This window comes from Artemia sp. Qi Xiang Cuo, chromosome 2 (assembly GCF_049724085.1).
Source record: "Artemia sp. Qi Xiang Cuo chromosome 2, ASM4972408v1, whole genome shotgun sequence".
NCBI classification, from domain to species: Eukaryota; Metazoa; Arthropoda; class Branchiopoda; order Anostraca; family Artemiidae; genus Artemia; species Artemia sp. Qi Xiang Cuo.
Window position 1 is genome coordinate 45,179,879 of NC_142795.1, and position 16,449 is coordinate 45,196,327.

Here is a 16,449-nt window from a genome sequence, read left to right on the forward strand (position 1 = left end):
AATTTACCATTTATAGTGCATCATATTCTCAAATTAGTGATCTCCAATCTTCACTGTTATTTACCGACATTTTAGCGCACAAAATGCTTGTGTGCGTTTTTTTGCCTGCGGGCATCTCATCTAAAGACGTTAAATAAATAAAAAAAAACTTCAACTGAAAGTAGGGACCAGCATTAAAATTCAAAACGAACAGAAATTGTTCCGTATATGACGGGGGCTGCCCCCTTCTCAATCCCTGCCCTTTACTCCAAAGTCTTACAGGGTTTTATAAGTACCTCTTATTTTAATTCAACAGTTCTTGTGTTTCAGAAGTCGCTCTTAAGGAACTGGGACAAAAAAAATAAAGAAAAATCCAACTTTAGTGTAAAGAGCAAAGTATTCAGCAGGAGGAGCCCCCTAATATGCGGAATGATTTCTGTTCGTTTCAACTTTTAATGCTACTCCTTACTTTCAGTTGAAGAGACTTATTTTTTTTTTAAATTTAATTGCTGGTCATTTTTCAAGTCATGACCTGGCCTAACCAAGATACGATATGGGCTACAAGACCCATAGACCTCCCCCCAATATCTTGTTGCTAAATTTTAGATATCAATATGTTGTTTCCAAATGTTGTAAATTGATTGACAGAGTCCCACTTTTCCATGTTTTCTGCTTTAGAATTAAAATGTTGGATTGTCATTAGAATTTAGGACAAATTTGAATATTTAGTCAAACTTTTCAATTAACAGTAGTTTTGTTGACTAAGTTCTTTATAATATTTTTACTACAGAGTTTTGGGTGGATAGAGATGGGTATTATTGTTCGTATTGATGGAAATTCTGCACGACTTTTGATTTTCTACGCGGCTGAAGCCATCGCAGAACTCTGCTATAGGGCTCTCTGCTGTTATAATATACTGTATGCGTACTCCCCCCCCCCAAAGAAATTTCCTGGCGAGACTCGTATATGTCCCGTCTCCCCGTTTCCACCTCTGTACTAGTAGGCATGTAAATGTAGCATTTATGCTACATAGAAAAAGACTGTCGCAGTGGAAGAGTTACTATTACCAAGCACTAATAATAAAGGTGTAAACCAAAAAACATTCCAGGTAATCCAGAGGAACTAGATATTAATTTCTACCCCAAAACCATTGTGTATTCATCTGAAGGCACACTGAGAGTTAGTATATTTGGACATTAAAATTCACTCTCTGGGGCATCTACCCCCCCCCTTTACAAAACAATGCAACAACCCTCAATCATAATAGCTGATGCGCACTCACATATCATTGTATAATTTTTTATTTTTGGTTCCTATGGGTCGTAATTCGTCTTTTACTAGGTTGCAGCCACCACTGCAGCCCTTTTTTCATGAAACACGAAGAAAACGAGTTTATTCAAATATAAATTTAAATTACATTCTTACCCCATGGGTGATACGATCGACCCTGGAAAAAAAGCACAAACAACCCTCTGGGTTGTGTTTTGTGATATTTCTTCTGGGAAAAATGCAAAATTTTACATTACTACAGATAGAAATTTGAAACCAGTACAGTGGAGTTGTCTGATATACTGAATCTAATTTGTGATTTTTTCATTAAGATCACTTTGCCTTTTTGCGGGCATTTTCGCCCTTTTGAAATAATCAGGCAAATTTTCTCAGGTTGGTAGCTTTTGGTGGGTAAATATTAAACATAGTAGCGAGTTTATATATTTGAAATCAGTATAAAAAATCAATTGGTTTGACTTATTAGTTGCTATTAAAATTCCTGTTTTTAGAGTTACGGTTACTATTGGCCCAAGTCACTCCTTACTTAAAGTTCGTTACCATGAACTGTTTGATATCTACTTTTAAGTAAAATAAAGTGTCAAGCATCCACTCTTCAAAATAATTAAAACGTTTCTTGGTCCATGTTACTCTTTTGAAGCATGGGCGTAGGCAGCATCTTGTGTAGAGGGGGGGGGGGGGCAGCCGCTTCTGTGATGGAGGGGTCTTACTAATACTTCCCGAGGTCCTTTGAATATAGTTCTTTAGAAACTTGTCATTCTATATTTCGCTAAAACTCGGCTTTTAACATTTTCCATGTTCTACTTTTCCTGCAACGGTATAATATAAGTTGGGCAAAATTAAATATCAAAATCGGTATAGGGGAGACTGGCCCACGTTTAGCCAAACCAAACAGTTTCAATAGAAGAACAAATGTGGCTTCGGGTGGATTATAAAAGCCCTGACAGATGGCAGTATATGTTTTTAAAATGTCTGACCTTGATTAATACTTTTACCAAAAATATCAGATTGGATCAGGTTCTAAGGTGATTAACTCTTAAATTTGGTTCAATTTTTGCCTGAAAATCTACGCCTAATCACGAATGCTAGAAAACTCGCGTTGTAAACTCACATTGTATTCTCTTATTATTTGCCTGTCTTTTGGCAGCTTCCCAGACGTGCCATCTTCACCGGTTTGCTGTTAGTATTTTTTCATCCTGCGGGATAGCAAACTCCCATGTTCGGCCACAATACCTGGGGTAAGTTCCGCAAGCCGTACCAAGGTGTCCAAAAGTGGACTATGCTTGTAAAGGCTGTGTAAGCAGCATATTTAAAGGTTGAAGGCAAGCTTAAAACCCAAAACTGTGCTAATTCTGGCATTGTTTAATCCTGTCAGAACAGTAGGTGAACTGAAGTTCCATTTTTTCCTGTTAAATTTCATTCAAGATAAAATGCTGAAAAGTAAAACAGAAGAGAAAAGAAAGAAGGGTGACTGTGATCCAGAAGAAAATACAACAGTAATTTTTTCTTACTCTACAAGAAGTCAGTTTGATTCTCTAGAAGTGCTGTGGCTGTCTCTAGAGGAAGACTGCAAGACTCCATAAAAAAAAGTTGAGAAGCTGAATATCGCTCTAAAAAGTCTGGACCTAAGTTTCCTAACACCCTCTTACAACACATGATAAATATCTACAGAGGAACAAGAAAAAAGACTAAAAATTTACTTGAAAACAATAGCTGATATGGTTTCGACTGTATTCCCATAAAAGCATGTAAATTTGCATACACTTATGCCATTATTAAGAGTATAAAAGTACCGGATAACAGAACTGCAAAGGCAGTGGAGACAGCGGAGGAATTACAGGTAAAGATTGGTACCGTGGTTTCATGGATTGCCTTAAAACTCTTTCAGTAAAAACGCCAGAAAGTACAAGCCTATGACGGACAACTGCTTTCAACCGTCACAGTGTAGGAGCTTTCTTTAACCACCTGAAGCGAGGCCTATATAAACACATGTTCAGACCACAAGACATTTGGAACAAGACATTTGAAAAAGTAGCAACAGAAGAGCTTAAGGTCCAATTTTGGAAAGAGACTAGAGCAAGAGACTTTGCGCTAACTGACGAGATGGATAGTGTCTTAAAGCCAGAAGTTGAAATGAAACTGCAACCACTAACAGGTAGAGCACCAAGATTAGCGGAGCGGCTTACTTTTGGTGTTGATCAGTCAATGTACATTAAAAATTAGAAATTAATACTCTTTAATTTTTTTAAAACCTTAATGAAATTCATTTTGTAGTTTTTTTTTTATGCTGACCATATTCTTTCTTAATTTTATAGCCGAAAAACAAGCTTTAATGTTCCCTTGGTCACTTTTCTTTTTCTTTTGTCCGGTGACCAAACATAAGCTAAAGACGGCCGAACCAGTGCTGGGGTGGCCCAGGTTTGGCACTCTTGACCACTTGGATAGAGAGGCATCCAGGTATGCCTCTTGGATAGAGAGGCATGGTATTGAATGAGTTGCTTTTGCTTTGGCATGCTCAGCAACTTCTTATCGCTTGAATCAATTCATGGAGGATTAAACAAGTCAAAATCAGCTGATCGTGGGCCAGTCTCCTATCTATATATCAGACCGAAAATCAATATTGAAGATCAAAATGTAAATGTTGATGGCGCAAATGATATTTGGAAATTTCTGTTTGTTTCCAGCTTTTTTTTAACCATTTACCAGGTAAAATCAAAGAAAAATCCCAATATACGAGAAGTTCTTGTTATTGTTTAGCGTAAATTTGAAGTTGTAGGGGGGGGCAGCTGCCCGCCCCTGTCCCCCCCTTCCCCATGCCCATGTTTTGAAGTTTGTCACTCAATCATATTGTAGTTAAGAAAGAAGTGAAATTAAGAATCCATAAAACTAAAATACTTCTGCATTTTAAAATTTCTTTGAAAAATTCTGTTTTTCAACATTTAAAATTCTTTCTCAGGAACTTTATTAGAATCAAGTGATAGAATTTCATTTGACAGCACATTGCGCGTTTATGTCATATTAATATAAAAAAGAAATTTTCAGAAAAAAAGTTTTCAAAATAAAGTAAAGAGCTAGGATAAACCAATGACAAAAAATAGAGTCAAATACTAATTCAAACTTAAAACGAACACAAATGACTAGCAACGAACAAATGAGACCCAAAAAGAACAGTAATCACAATGAATAATGAAGTCGAGCTTAAAACGAACATGAATTACCATAAACACGAGTAAGGCTAACGCCCCGGAGCCTTTTAAAGGCTAGAGTGTCAATTTTGATTTATCGAAAGCAATTTTACTTCAGGCAGTGTTTTTATTATATCATCAACAAAAAAAGAAAGAAAATCTAGATAATAACAAGGACTAACGAAAGCGTCTAATGAAAATAAACTGACTGTTTAGTATATAATGGAATATATTCGTGGAAGTCTTAAGAATATTGGATTTAGTGACGTTGTAAATGAAAAAAAAACCGTTTAAAATACATTTTGTTTTCATTAAAGAGCGAATGATGTTCTGAGCTTTAGAAGGTATCGGTTCGTATTGAGCTTGACTTAATTATTCATTGGAATTTTTTGTTTGTTTAGTCTCAATTATTTATTGATAGGGATTTCTGTTCGTCGTAAGTTTCAACTGTAATTTGACAATTTTTTTTCTGCTTGTCTTTGGTTTAATGTAGCTTTTTTCACTTTTTTGAAAAAGTTTTTTTTTTTTTAGAAAAAAGTTTTTAAAGTTTGTTTTGGCTCGTTTGCAATTGACACATTTTTTTTTGGTATAAAAAATTAATATTTGTAAAGTTTTTTTCTCAATTAAACCTTTGGCTTGATATTTATATTCTAAAAAAGATTTTTGCAACAAGTTTTAATAATGGTTTTGCTATAGAACTTTGGATGGATGGAAAATAGCAAGACTAAAAACTAATTTGGACTGAAAATCTGCTTAACTTTTGGCCTTCTATAGGACCTATATTGACCATCTGTCGCAATGGAGCCATCTGTCATAACTTTGAATATAGACGAATATTGATTGATCACTTTATTACAGGGAGATTATCCTGTTATATTTTGTTTTACATACTTGTTTGTTTAAATCAATGTATTTTGAGGTCATTTATGAAAATGAATTCCGATTTGCCATTTTAAAAAAGCTGCTGAAAACATTAATAATATCCAGTCTTAAAGGTTCTTACGTGACATTTACGTTCATTGGCTCTGTTCTTCTATACAATGATTTAAACAAAACAATTACATTTTGGAATAAAACTTTTCCCCACTATCAAATTTGAAGATAGATATGAAGTTGTCCTTTTCAACGTCTTAGGACAGGCCGATGAAGTAAGAGCCGGTGAATAACCATTATCCAATAAAGAATCATTTGAATACTTTGATTCCACTGAAGACGCCTATACCACCATATCCTATAAAGAATATAAAAATGTGAATGAACCATACCAAGTGACCAATAGAAAAGAGTCTATTGGAGGAATCAAGCTTTCATGTTTATCTTTATAAGGATCATTTCAGTACCTTTTCCAGGTGTTTCACCTATTTTCAAATAAATTTCGATGGGAAAAAATTTAAGTAATAAATATTATATATTTAGAACCCCCCTAGAGAGTCAATTCTTTCAATAATATAGTTCTTTACTTGGTGTGCAGCTACCGCTTTATTGATTTTTTTTTTTTTAGTTTGATCACCACTAGTACGCGTCACTCTTTACTCACAGTTTGTTACCATGAAGTGTATGATAAAAAATAAAAAACTTACCATGTAAAAAAGAGGAGTATATATTCCAAATGAAGACACACCACATGCAAGCAGAATTATCTGGAGACTTCTGTATCTTAAGACGGAAAAGTCAAAATATTGCGGTTTATCATTTCTTGGTTTACCTTTAGCTTTCACCTGAAAAAGTAAATATATATATATATATATTTGTTAGTGTTTTTGGAGTTAAGTTCTCATAGTAGGGTAAGATAAACGTTATAGAAAATAATTTGAAAATATGAAATTAATGACAACTGTAGAAGGATTGCCTTGTGATGGAAGTGTACATAGATAACAGGCTGGTCCTAAGAAGTACGAGAAGTTACTTTTAGTTGCTAGTGGTCGGACAAAAAAAAAATAACAGGGTTTTCCATAGGCTTCTCGTGATGTGTACATCGGAATCAAGCGTGCGCGGAGGCAAAGTATGAATCGTGCGTTGTTTTAATTGTGTTTCACTTTTTTTTAACGGAGAGTATAGTCTTTGTCGATACTCTATTTTATTCTCTCTACTGTGCTTGCGATCGACACCCCGCCCACTAGGTTTTCCCGTCTGAATAACTTTATTGGGATTTTTAAATTTATTTTTAATATAGTGGTGGCAATGCCCAATATCCTGTGCCCAAACACTCTAATTCTTTTCGAGCCTTCAGATTGATAAAAAGTGAGTTTGGGGAAAGAGGAGGAGGTGATTAGAAATTTATATCTAGTCCCTCTCGATTTCCAAGGGTATTTTTAGTCTAAGCCTTTATTATTAGGGATAAAGGGGGGATGGCTAATAGGGACCTCCCATTGTGACAATCTTTTGCTATCTAGGATAAAATAGTATATTCACATGTCCACCGCCACAGAGGTTTGAAATACAAGGGATCACGAGGTTCACCATGAAGTTTCTTAGGGTTAAAATTTCTTATGGTTTTAACTGGTAATTAAATAAAAAAAACAAGTTTTTTTAACTGAAAGTAAGGAGCGAAATTAAAACTTAAAACGAACAGAAATTATTCCGTATATGAAAGAGGCTGTCCCCTCCTCAACGCCTCGCTCTTTACGCTAAAGTTTTTCATTGTTTATAAAAAAATAGAGTTGTGAGAAAGTCAAACTTTAGCGTAAAGAGCGAGGCGTTGAGGAGGGGACAGCCTCTTTCATATACGGAATAATTTCTGTTCGTTTTAAGTTTTAATGTTGCTCCTTACTTTCAGTTAAAAAAACTTGTTTTTTTTATTTAATTTTTGAACGTTTTTGAAAAAATGCAGGTTTTGATCTTGGCTCACCGTACATGAATAATTAAAACAAAATGTGCAAATTAATTTACTTTTATTTGGTTAAATGGCTTTCTCGAAACTTGTTTAATTTTATTTACGAACGTTTTTATTATTAATAAATATACGTAACTTACGAATTAAATTACGTAACGAGCTTCTATATTCACATCATTGTAATACGTGTATTAGGGGGTTCGTCCCCTATTTAATACCTTGCTCTTTAAGCGAAAGTTCGAATTGTATTCCAATTCCTTAAAAATGACCACTTAATCACAAAGGCTGTTATAAATAGCTCTTATGAAAGTACTAAAAAATCTTTGGCTTAAAGAGCGAGGTATTGACTAGGGGTGAACCCAATCATATATGTAATATTTTCTGTTCGTTTAAAGTTTTGATGTTGCTGCTGTTGCAGTTGAAAAACTTGTTTTTTTATATTTAATTTCTGATCTTTTTTTAAATAATGCTGGGAAGTCCGGCGTCCCCTTAATAGCAATTTCCCTTCCCCCATGAAAACTTCCTTCATAGAAAGATCCTCCCACATAACCCCCGACCCACCCACCCCCCCCACTACCAGGAAAAATCTCCCCTGAAAACGTCTGTATACTTCCCAATAACCAATATTATATGTTAACATTGGGTAAAGTTCATAACTTTCAGCCCTCCCTCCGGGAACTTTGGGGGATTAGTCATCCTGAAAGACATACTTATAATATTTTCGAACATGCTGAACAAAATGGCTATCTCAAAATTTTGATCGGGTGACTTTGGAAAAAAAATGAGCGTGGGAGGGGGCCTAGTTGCCCTCCATTTTTTTTGGTCACTTAAAAAGGGCACTAGAACTTTTAATTTTCATTCCAATGAGCCCTCCCACGATATTCTAGGACCACTGGGTCGATACGATCACCCCTGGGAAAAAAAAAAAATAAACACGCACCCGTGATCTTTCTTCTGGCAAAAAATACAAAATTCCATATTTTTGTAGATAAGAGCTTGAAACCTCTACAGTAGGGTTCTCTGATTCGCGGAATATGATGGTGTGATTTTCATTAAGGTTCTATAACTTTTAGGGGGTGTTTCCCCTTTTTTTCGAAAATCAGCCAAATTGTCTCAGGTGCGTAACTTTTGATGGGTAAGACTAAACTTGATGAAAATTACATATTTGAAATCAGCATTAAAATATGATTCTTTTGGTGTATCTATTTGTATCAAAATTCCGTTTTTAGATTTTCGGTTACTATTGAGCCGGGTCGCTCCTTACTTACAGTTCGTTACCATGAACTGTTTGATATATATCTTTATTAATTATATACAATGTTTCAATGTATTTAACACATATACAATGTATATAAACATCAGAAAGTGCTATTGTAAAAGTCACGATAGCCTAGGCCGCGTAGAAGATCAAAAGTCAAAGAGAATTTGAATCTATGTGAACAATATTACCCTTTTCCATCCTCTTGAAATTCTGTTGTAGAAATATTATTAAGGACTCATTCAACAAAACTACTATTCATTGAAAATTTTGGCTAAATGTTCAAATTTTGTTCAAAATCTAGTCCCTCTCGATTTCCAAGGGTATTTTTGGTCTAAGCCTTTATTATTGGGGTTAAAGCGGGATGGCTAATAGTGACCTCCATTGCGACAATCTTTTGCTATCTAGGATAAAATAGTATATTCACATGTCCACCGGATTTTTTCTGGCGGAGGGGGGGGGGGTGTCGGAGGGTGACTTTGGGAAAAATGAGCCAGGGAGGGGGCTTAATTGTCCTCCAAATTTCTGATCACTTAAGAAGGGCACTAGAACTTTGAAATTCCGTTCGAATAACCGTTCTTGCAATATTCTAGGACCACTGGGTCGATACGATCACCCCTGAAAAAAAAAAAAATAAACACGCATCCATGATCTTTCTTCTGGCAAAAAATAAAAAAATTCCGCTTTTTTGCAGATAGGAGCTTGAAACCTCCACAGTAGGGTTCTCGATACGCTGAATCTGATGGTGTAATTTTCATTAAGATTCTAGGAATTTTAAGGAGTGTTTCGCCTTTTTTTAAAAATTAGTCAAATTTTCTTAGGCTCGCAACTTTTGATAGGTACAAATTAACTTGAAGAAATTTATATATTTGAAATCATCATAAAATAGCAATTCTTTTGATGTATCTGTTGGTTTCAAAATTCCTTTGTAAGAGTTTCGGTTGCTATTATGCCGGGTCGCTCCTTACTTACAATTTGTTACCATGAACTGTTTGATTGAAAGATACTCTACTACATCTTTTAGGCCCTTACGAGAGTAGTTTTGAAGATATTTCAAGTTGATGCGAGTAAAAAACCATGTTTCAAAGACTAATTGATAGAATAATAAGAGAATGTGGTTTTGAAGTTAGCGCTGTCAAGACAATAGAAACTATGATTATGTAGCTCAAGACTTTTATTTGGCACTTACTGAAAGTGACGATTTACTAGTGTCTTCAGTGTGTGGTATTGCTTCAAGTAATCAAAATAAATTTTTTAATATGAAAACAGTCAACAAAGCTCTAAGAAACAAGTTTTAATAACCTTCTAAAGTTTTGACAACAAGACTACTTATAAGAATCAGCTTTTTAGTATTTATTTTGTATTAGCATCTATGTTCACAACGTTCATAGTCCATATTACTATTTTAAAAAAAATGTAGGATTTATCTGTGCATACTGACAACCAAGTTTTAAAATCTTACTCTGCATCAATACTTTTGATGTGTGAATTAGTAGTAACCAAGGTACTATTTCTATGGCCCCTCCGTACCAAACAGGTTTTTCTGATAGGTATAGTATGCTACCGGTCATTACACTCTTTCTCTGTCAAGAGATTTACGCAATGTCAAAGTTCAATGTCTTTTTTTTAGTGATAAATCAAAAACAGCATGTCTTGTTTCGTTGTTATTCAATTTTTTTTTGTATATATTCGGGTTTCAAATTAGATTCTTCAACAGTTTTGAATAGTTTATTCAACTTAACACTACTGACATTTTTTGTAAACAATTACATAGAAAATGTATAATTCGAAGGAATTTCTGGTGAGTAAAATTTTCTCATTATTATAATAAAAAGAAATTGTCTTGTCATTAAGTCAAGGAAGAAATTCTTTCCTTACACTGTGTGGTTACCTCTTTTAAAAAGTTTTGACTACTTAAGACAGACACTAGAACTAAGGGTACTTATGCACTTAGAAGCCTATTGTTTAGGAGCTGAAACCTCTACATAGTTCTCTTATAGGCTGAAATTTACGGTGCCGGGGTTAGAATAAAATGTTGATTCTTTTAATGTATTAATTGTTACAAAAGCTTCCTTTTTAGAGTTTCGGTTACTATTAACCTGATTTGTTCCTTACTTATAGTTCGTTACCATGTACTGCTGGAAAATGTATTTCAGTGATATTTTAGATCATAGTAGCCTAATGATGCTTTTAGTCTTTAGGAGAAGAACCAAAACAATTTAGAATCTTTGCTGCTTACCTTAGTTTAAGAGCTTAAAATCATTATAAAAAAAAATCTAAATTTGTAACAATGAGTATTTTATTTTAATAATAAAGGAAAATATAAATATTTATTTAATTGAAAAAAAAAAAAAAAACTCAAGTAAGGTTTTGTAAAATTTCGTGGCAAACCCAGTTTTTGTCGAATTAAGATTCAGTTGCTCAAAAAAGTAATTGAAAACCCCTGATTTTGAAATCAAGATGTTTTTTACACTACTTTAGATGCCTAACATAAACTTAATTATTTTCCAAACTCAAAATGCATTTTTGTTAAATGCTAAATTTTGCCTTTTTTTCAAGGAAGCTGATAAGTAAAATAACCCCCCTTCTGACAAGAAATAAATATACATAAAAGCTGTATTATTGAAATCTGAAATACAATCAATTATCAAATATGACTGTAGAATTACACACGATGTGGACCATTCAACGATTAACCAACTTATAGCGACTGAGCCCTCTAGCCCCAGTGTTAGCTGCACCCACGCTGGAAGGATGTTCAAAAGAGAATGGACTGCTTCTCATAATGCCTCAGCTCAGCCTACTGAAGATCGTGAGATTGACCCCCTTCATGTTTTGCCAAGGAGTTCAGATGTAGAAGCCCAGTCAGAATTTGTAAGTATATACATAATTTTTTCCATTCCTATTTTCAAAAATAAGGTAAATTTTCTCAGGCGCATAGCTTTTGATGAGTAAAACTTAAAATTTGTTTCTAAACTATTTCATTTGCTTTAATTAACCAAATTAGTGGTCTATAAAAGAATGCTTATCACGCATTTCTATAAAAAAAACCTTACATTGTAACTTCTAACGAAGATGAATTATAATGAAATAATTCAAATATTCCTTTTAAAAAAAAAAATAACTATTTGAAAAAAAAACAAAAAAAACGATTTGCTATTTCACAGTTGGCAACCATTCTTAAACTGGTATTATTGCGCGCATCCGCTCCTTATCAGATCTCCCATCGCTTTTTAATCCATCCGACAGGTATAATTCGAATTTTAAGTGCTTCTTGCAAAGTGGGCTTTAAATAACAGGATGTCTATCTTCAATAAGCAATTAACACAGGAAAAAAGGTTTTTTAATAATTTCCAAATATGTCATCACAGCGATGTCAAGAAACATTATTTGGGCGAAACCGTTTTTGGTCATTTCATTGAAACACTTAGGTGTTTTCGAGAAAGAATTTGAGGCTGTTCTATTTGAACAGTGTTGTGAAGTCCGATACCCCCAACTGGAAAGGGTATCGATCCTCCTACCTCGAAGGAAGCTCCTGGTTCCCAAGGGTTCTCCCAGGGGGTTGGGGGGGAAGAGCGAGGGGAGGCACTGCATGAAGCGCCACGGGGCCCGAGAAGCACCGCAGGGATGTGCCGCGGGTCAGGAAAGTACCGCAGGCTGCACCGCGGGGATGCGCCACGGGGATGCACCGCGAAAAAAAAAATTGTTATTTTACATAAAAAATAAAACTTTTTTTCTACAGATTAAAAATATAGCACCACCAATGACACCATTGAGTGATGAAGCATGTATATTTACAGAACCCATTCTGTCACCACCAGCAGAGTTCAAGGATGAACCTACACTACTTCTAAAGAATTCTGAGTGGCATAGAGGGTTCCTTAACGATGTTTTCGGAGAAATGGCTAGCCTGGAGGACTTAACTTGTGATATTGACATGCTTGAGGACCCAGAGTGGGCAGATAGTTTCATGCGTGAACATTTAAGTGATGTTACAAGTAAATCTGAACCGGGTCCTCATAACGAAATTCCATCAGAGGACAATACAGGCTGGCTCGATCAATTGTCCCCAAACACCTTGGAATATGTACTAGGAAACCTCATGTCACATCCCCCCAATATGATTGAACAGACTGGGAGTAGTGTTATTGACAATTCCCTGTCACCCTCCTCCACCATTCCACTTAATAGTATAGATAGTAGTAGTAGTAGTAATACAACAGCAGCTCAATTTTCCGGGGACATTTTTAACAGCAACTTTACAATTAGTGAATTGAATCCTGAACAAACAGGGACAGGACAGGCAAATAGCACAATGTCCCGGAATTGCCTGATTTTTGTCTGTTAGAATCTGCTCTAAGCCATTTGCAAACGAACATGGTAGATTTTAGCCTTCCCGAGGAAAACGCGAGCATTATTTTAAATGACCCCGTGAAAGTTCTCCATAGCTATATCGACAGAATTCGAGCACTTATTGAGATTCAGATCCAGAATTGGGGAGTTCGAGGGGGAATTAAAGCATCGGTGAATCAAAAAGTTTATTTACAAAAGGAGACATCCGGGGACATGTTTTATTTTAAATTTTAGAAAGGCCAACAGAAATTATAACCAGGTAGAAAAGAATTTGTATAAAAAATTTTAAAAATGGTGTATAAAAAAAATTAAAAATTTGATAAAATTAATGAGAGGGGGAGTGGGTCCACAATTTTATACATTGAACGCATGGATCTGAATCTCAGTAGATTTAAAAAAAAATTTATTTTAAAGGGAGCGGGTAGTCGACGAATAAAATAACACCCAGATTTGTCGGCTACCAAAGGAGTTCAAGGTTTCAATTTTGACACTGGACTACAATGCTTTAAATATGCGTTTTTAGCAACAGCCCATAAAACATTAAAAGATGAATCATCAATGAAAAATCTTGACAGACTTGCTCGCAACGGTGGAGAAAAATTTCCCTAAAGTAAATTTTGACTGTTTAGAGGGAAAGTATTCGGTGTCCTTTAAAGAAATAAGCATATTCGAAAAAGCAAATGAAAATCTTGGGGGGGGGGTGGTTGTTCTCCAGTACGACACTGAATTTGTAGATGGGGGGAAAAACCGAATAAAAAAGGGGTTTTGTACTCAGTGAGGACACCGATGGTGGAAAATGTTAAAAATTGGGTATGGGTTATTTACGAAACTCCCAAAGATGTAAATTCTTATGGTAATTTTTTCCCCGTTACTGCAATAAGTCGACTCCTCTGTCAAGGCAAGACCAAAGGTGAACGTTTTTATTGTCCCATGTGCCTGTCCTCATTTAGATCGGAGCGAACGGTTTCAGATCACATGGGGTCTTGCGAAATTCATGGAAATCAAAGAATAGAAATGCCGGCAGAAGGCAGAGACACTTTACAATTTAAAAATTTTCAAAATTCCCTTCTACAATCTGATAAAGTGTCTTTGGATTGTGAAACAAGACTGGTTGAGGTATCGGACCCATCGAGGCCAAATATAGTCAAGGAACACAAACTAGTTGCGTGTTCCTACACTCACGCCCGTCACGACGCTAACAATAAAATGTAATTGGAAGAGTTATTTTTACTATGGATGAGGAGGGCAGTATGGAAAAGTTATCGGTTTCTTTAGTAAAAACGACAAAAAAGGCAATTTCACGATTACGTCATACCAATTATCCAATGACATTGTCGGATAAAGAGCAACTGGTGCTGGAAAAGGGGACAATTTGCTGGGTGTGTAGGGGGGCCCTTGCCCCAAAAGACGCGGTGCAGAACCATAATCACCTTATTGGCCCTAATTCAACGGGAAAAAGTAACTTTCGAGGGTGGGCTCACAATTCGTGTGATTTAAAAATTAAACAACAACTTTTTCTACCGGTTTTTATACATAACTCTAACTACGGGCTAAAGTATTTGCTAACAGTATTGGTACATCTTCAAAGAAATGGAACAGTGAAGGATGATGCGATTGTGATAACCAGATTAACGTCAATAACCAAGACTAAACCGGCATAAAAGTTGATTGGTTTAGAAGGTACTGGGAAAGTTGCTTACTACGACGTGCAGTATATAATTAAATTCATTGTTTATATTCATAGTGTATTTTCCCTAACTCATTGATCGAATAAATTCAGGTACAGACAAATTATGACGGCAGCAATGCTTTCCCCTTCTCAAGAAACAATTTCAAAATGATTTATATGATTTGTTAACGGTCAAGGGCATCTATCCTTATGATTATTATTGTTCCATGTCGAGATTCGCCGAGGAGACTATTCCTTGTATTGAATCGTTTTACGACAGTCTTCACGATCGTAGTTGCACCCCCGAGGAATACAGTTTTGCTTAAAAAATTTGGGTAGGGGAATGGTGTTAAATTGGGTTTGACTACTGCAAGCTGTATTTGTCGAGTGACGTGTTAAACCTGTTAGACATTATGAGTAGAAATACGGATAAAATCTATGAGGAGTTTAATCTTGATTTGGGTTATTATTTTTCTTCGCCTCATCTAGTGATGGACCTCATCCTGAAAATTAGTGGGGAAAAAATTGGGCTAATCACTGACATTAATCAGCATCTGTTCATCGCGAGGTCAATGAGGGGGGGTTTTGTTTTTCACAGGGACCGTATCTTGGAAACTGATCCAACAGGAGAGAAGACGGGGACAAAATCAAATGCAGTTTTCCTCGATATGAATTCTCTCTACCCCTCGGCCATGTCCCATTATGCACCACCTTGCGGTGACTATAAATGGCTCAATGACCCTCAAGCTCCACATTTCCCCAACATTGAAAGTGTTGAGGATAATGGTCCAGTTGGATGGTTTTTTGAAATTTATGGAGACATACCAGTCGAGCTTCACGATTCAGTAAAAGATTTTGTTTTCACGTGCATCAATAGACCTGTGATTAAAGACTCTTTGAGTACTCTCCTTAGGTGTTTAGTCGAGGTGGGTGGATTGCATTGGGTGCCTTCAAAACAAAAACTTATTGCTGACCTTCTGCCGAAAAAAAACAAAGTTGTACATCATGTAGCGTTAAAATGGATGTGCAACAACGGTTTCAACGTCACAAAAGATCACAGATCACTCGAATTTAGTCAAAAACCCTATTTGAAAATATTTGTTGACACTTTTGTCGGCAAACGTTCGGCAGCACAGACGAAGGCCGAAAAAGAAATTTATAAACTCATTTTAAATTCGGCTTCCGGCGAAATGTGTGAGAGTATTCACGATATGAATCGTTGTGACGTTGTGACCGATCCAGAACAATGTGCTCGAATTATTGCCAATCCCAATTACACTTCCTTTACAATCATGCCCGGACATGGTACTTTTGAATAGGAAAAAAAGACGCATTGTCTTGAATAAAAATATTGCTGCAGGCAGTGCTATCTTGGAGATCTCAAAAAAGCTCATTTTGGAATTCTACTACAATGTGGCTAGGGTACAGTGGCCGGAAAAGGGGCAAGTAGAGGTCTGCTACGGTGACACGGATTCTCTACTGCTCAAAGTAAAAACACCAAATCTAATTAATGATTTGGCGCATGGTTAAATTATCAGCTTTCGGATGGACTACCCCATTTGGAGTGGTGTTATTTACCCTGAGCTATTTAACCGTGGAGTACCCAATCTGATTTTATTTTTAAAATCTTAACCAGGACGCGGCTTGATTTCCTGTGGTACGTTTGTAGGTCCGAAGGTGTACTTTATACAGACATACGACGAGGAAATCAAGAAACGTTGCAAAGGAGTACCGACACACTATGTGGACAAGAATTTCGACATGGATATTTATAGGAATTGTATTGTTGAAAATGCATTTCCACGAGCCAAATTGTTGGCAATTCGTTCATTGAACTACAAGAACTTTACTGTAAATGTAGAAAAAATAGCCATGAGTACCATTT

The 16,449-nt window shown here is 35.8% G+C and overlaps 1 protein-coding gene across 1 annotated transcript in view; it reads right to left on the minus strand.

Moving 5' to 3' along the window:
• Positions 1-16,449, minus strand: part of LOC148955278 (monocarboxylate transporter 2-like) — a gene marked incomplete at its 5' end in the record, with an annotated part of 242,982 nt that overhangs the window by 15,189 nt on the left and 211,344 nt on the right. The window contains one exon of the mRNA XM_089106887.1: positions 6,032-6,169. Coding sequence (XP_088963013.1) covers positions 6,032-6,169 — 138 coding nt within the window. The remainder of the gene's footprint in view (positions 1-6,031; positions 6,170-16,449) is intronic.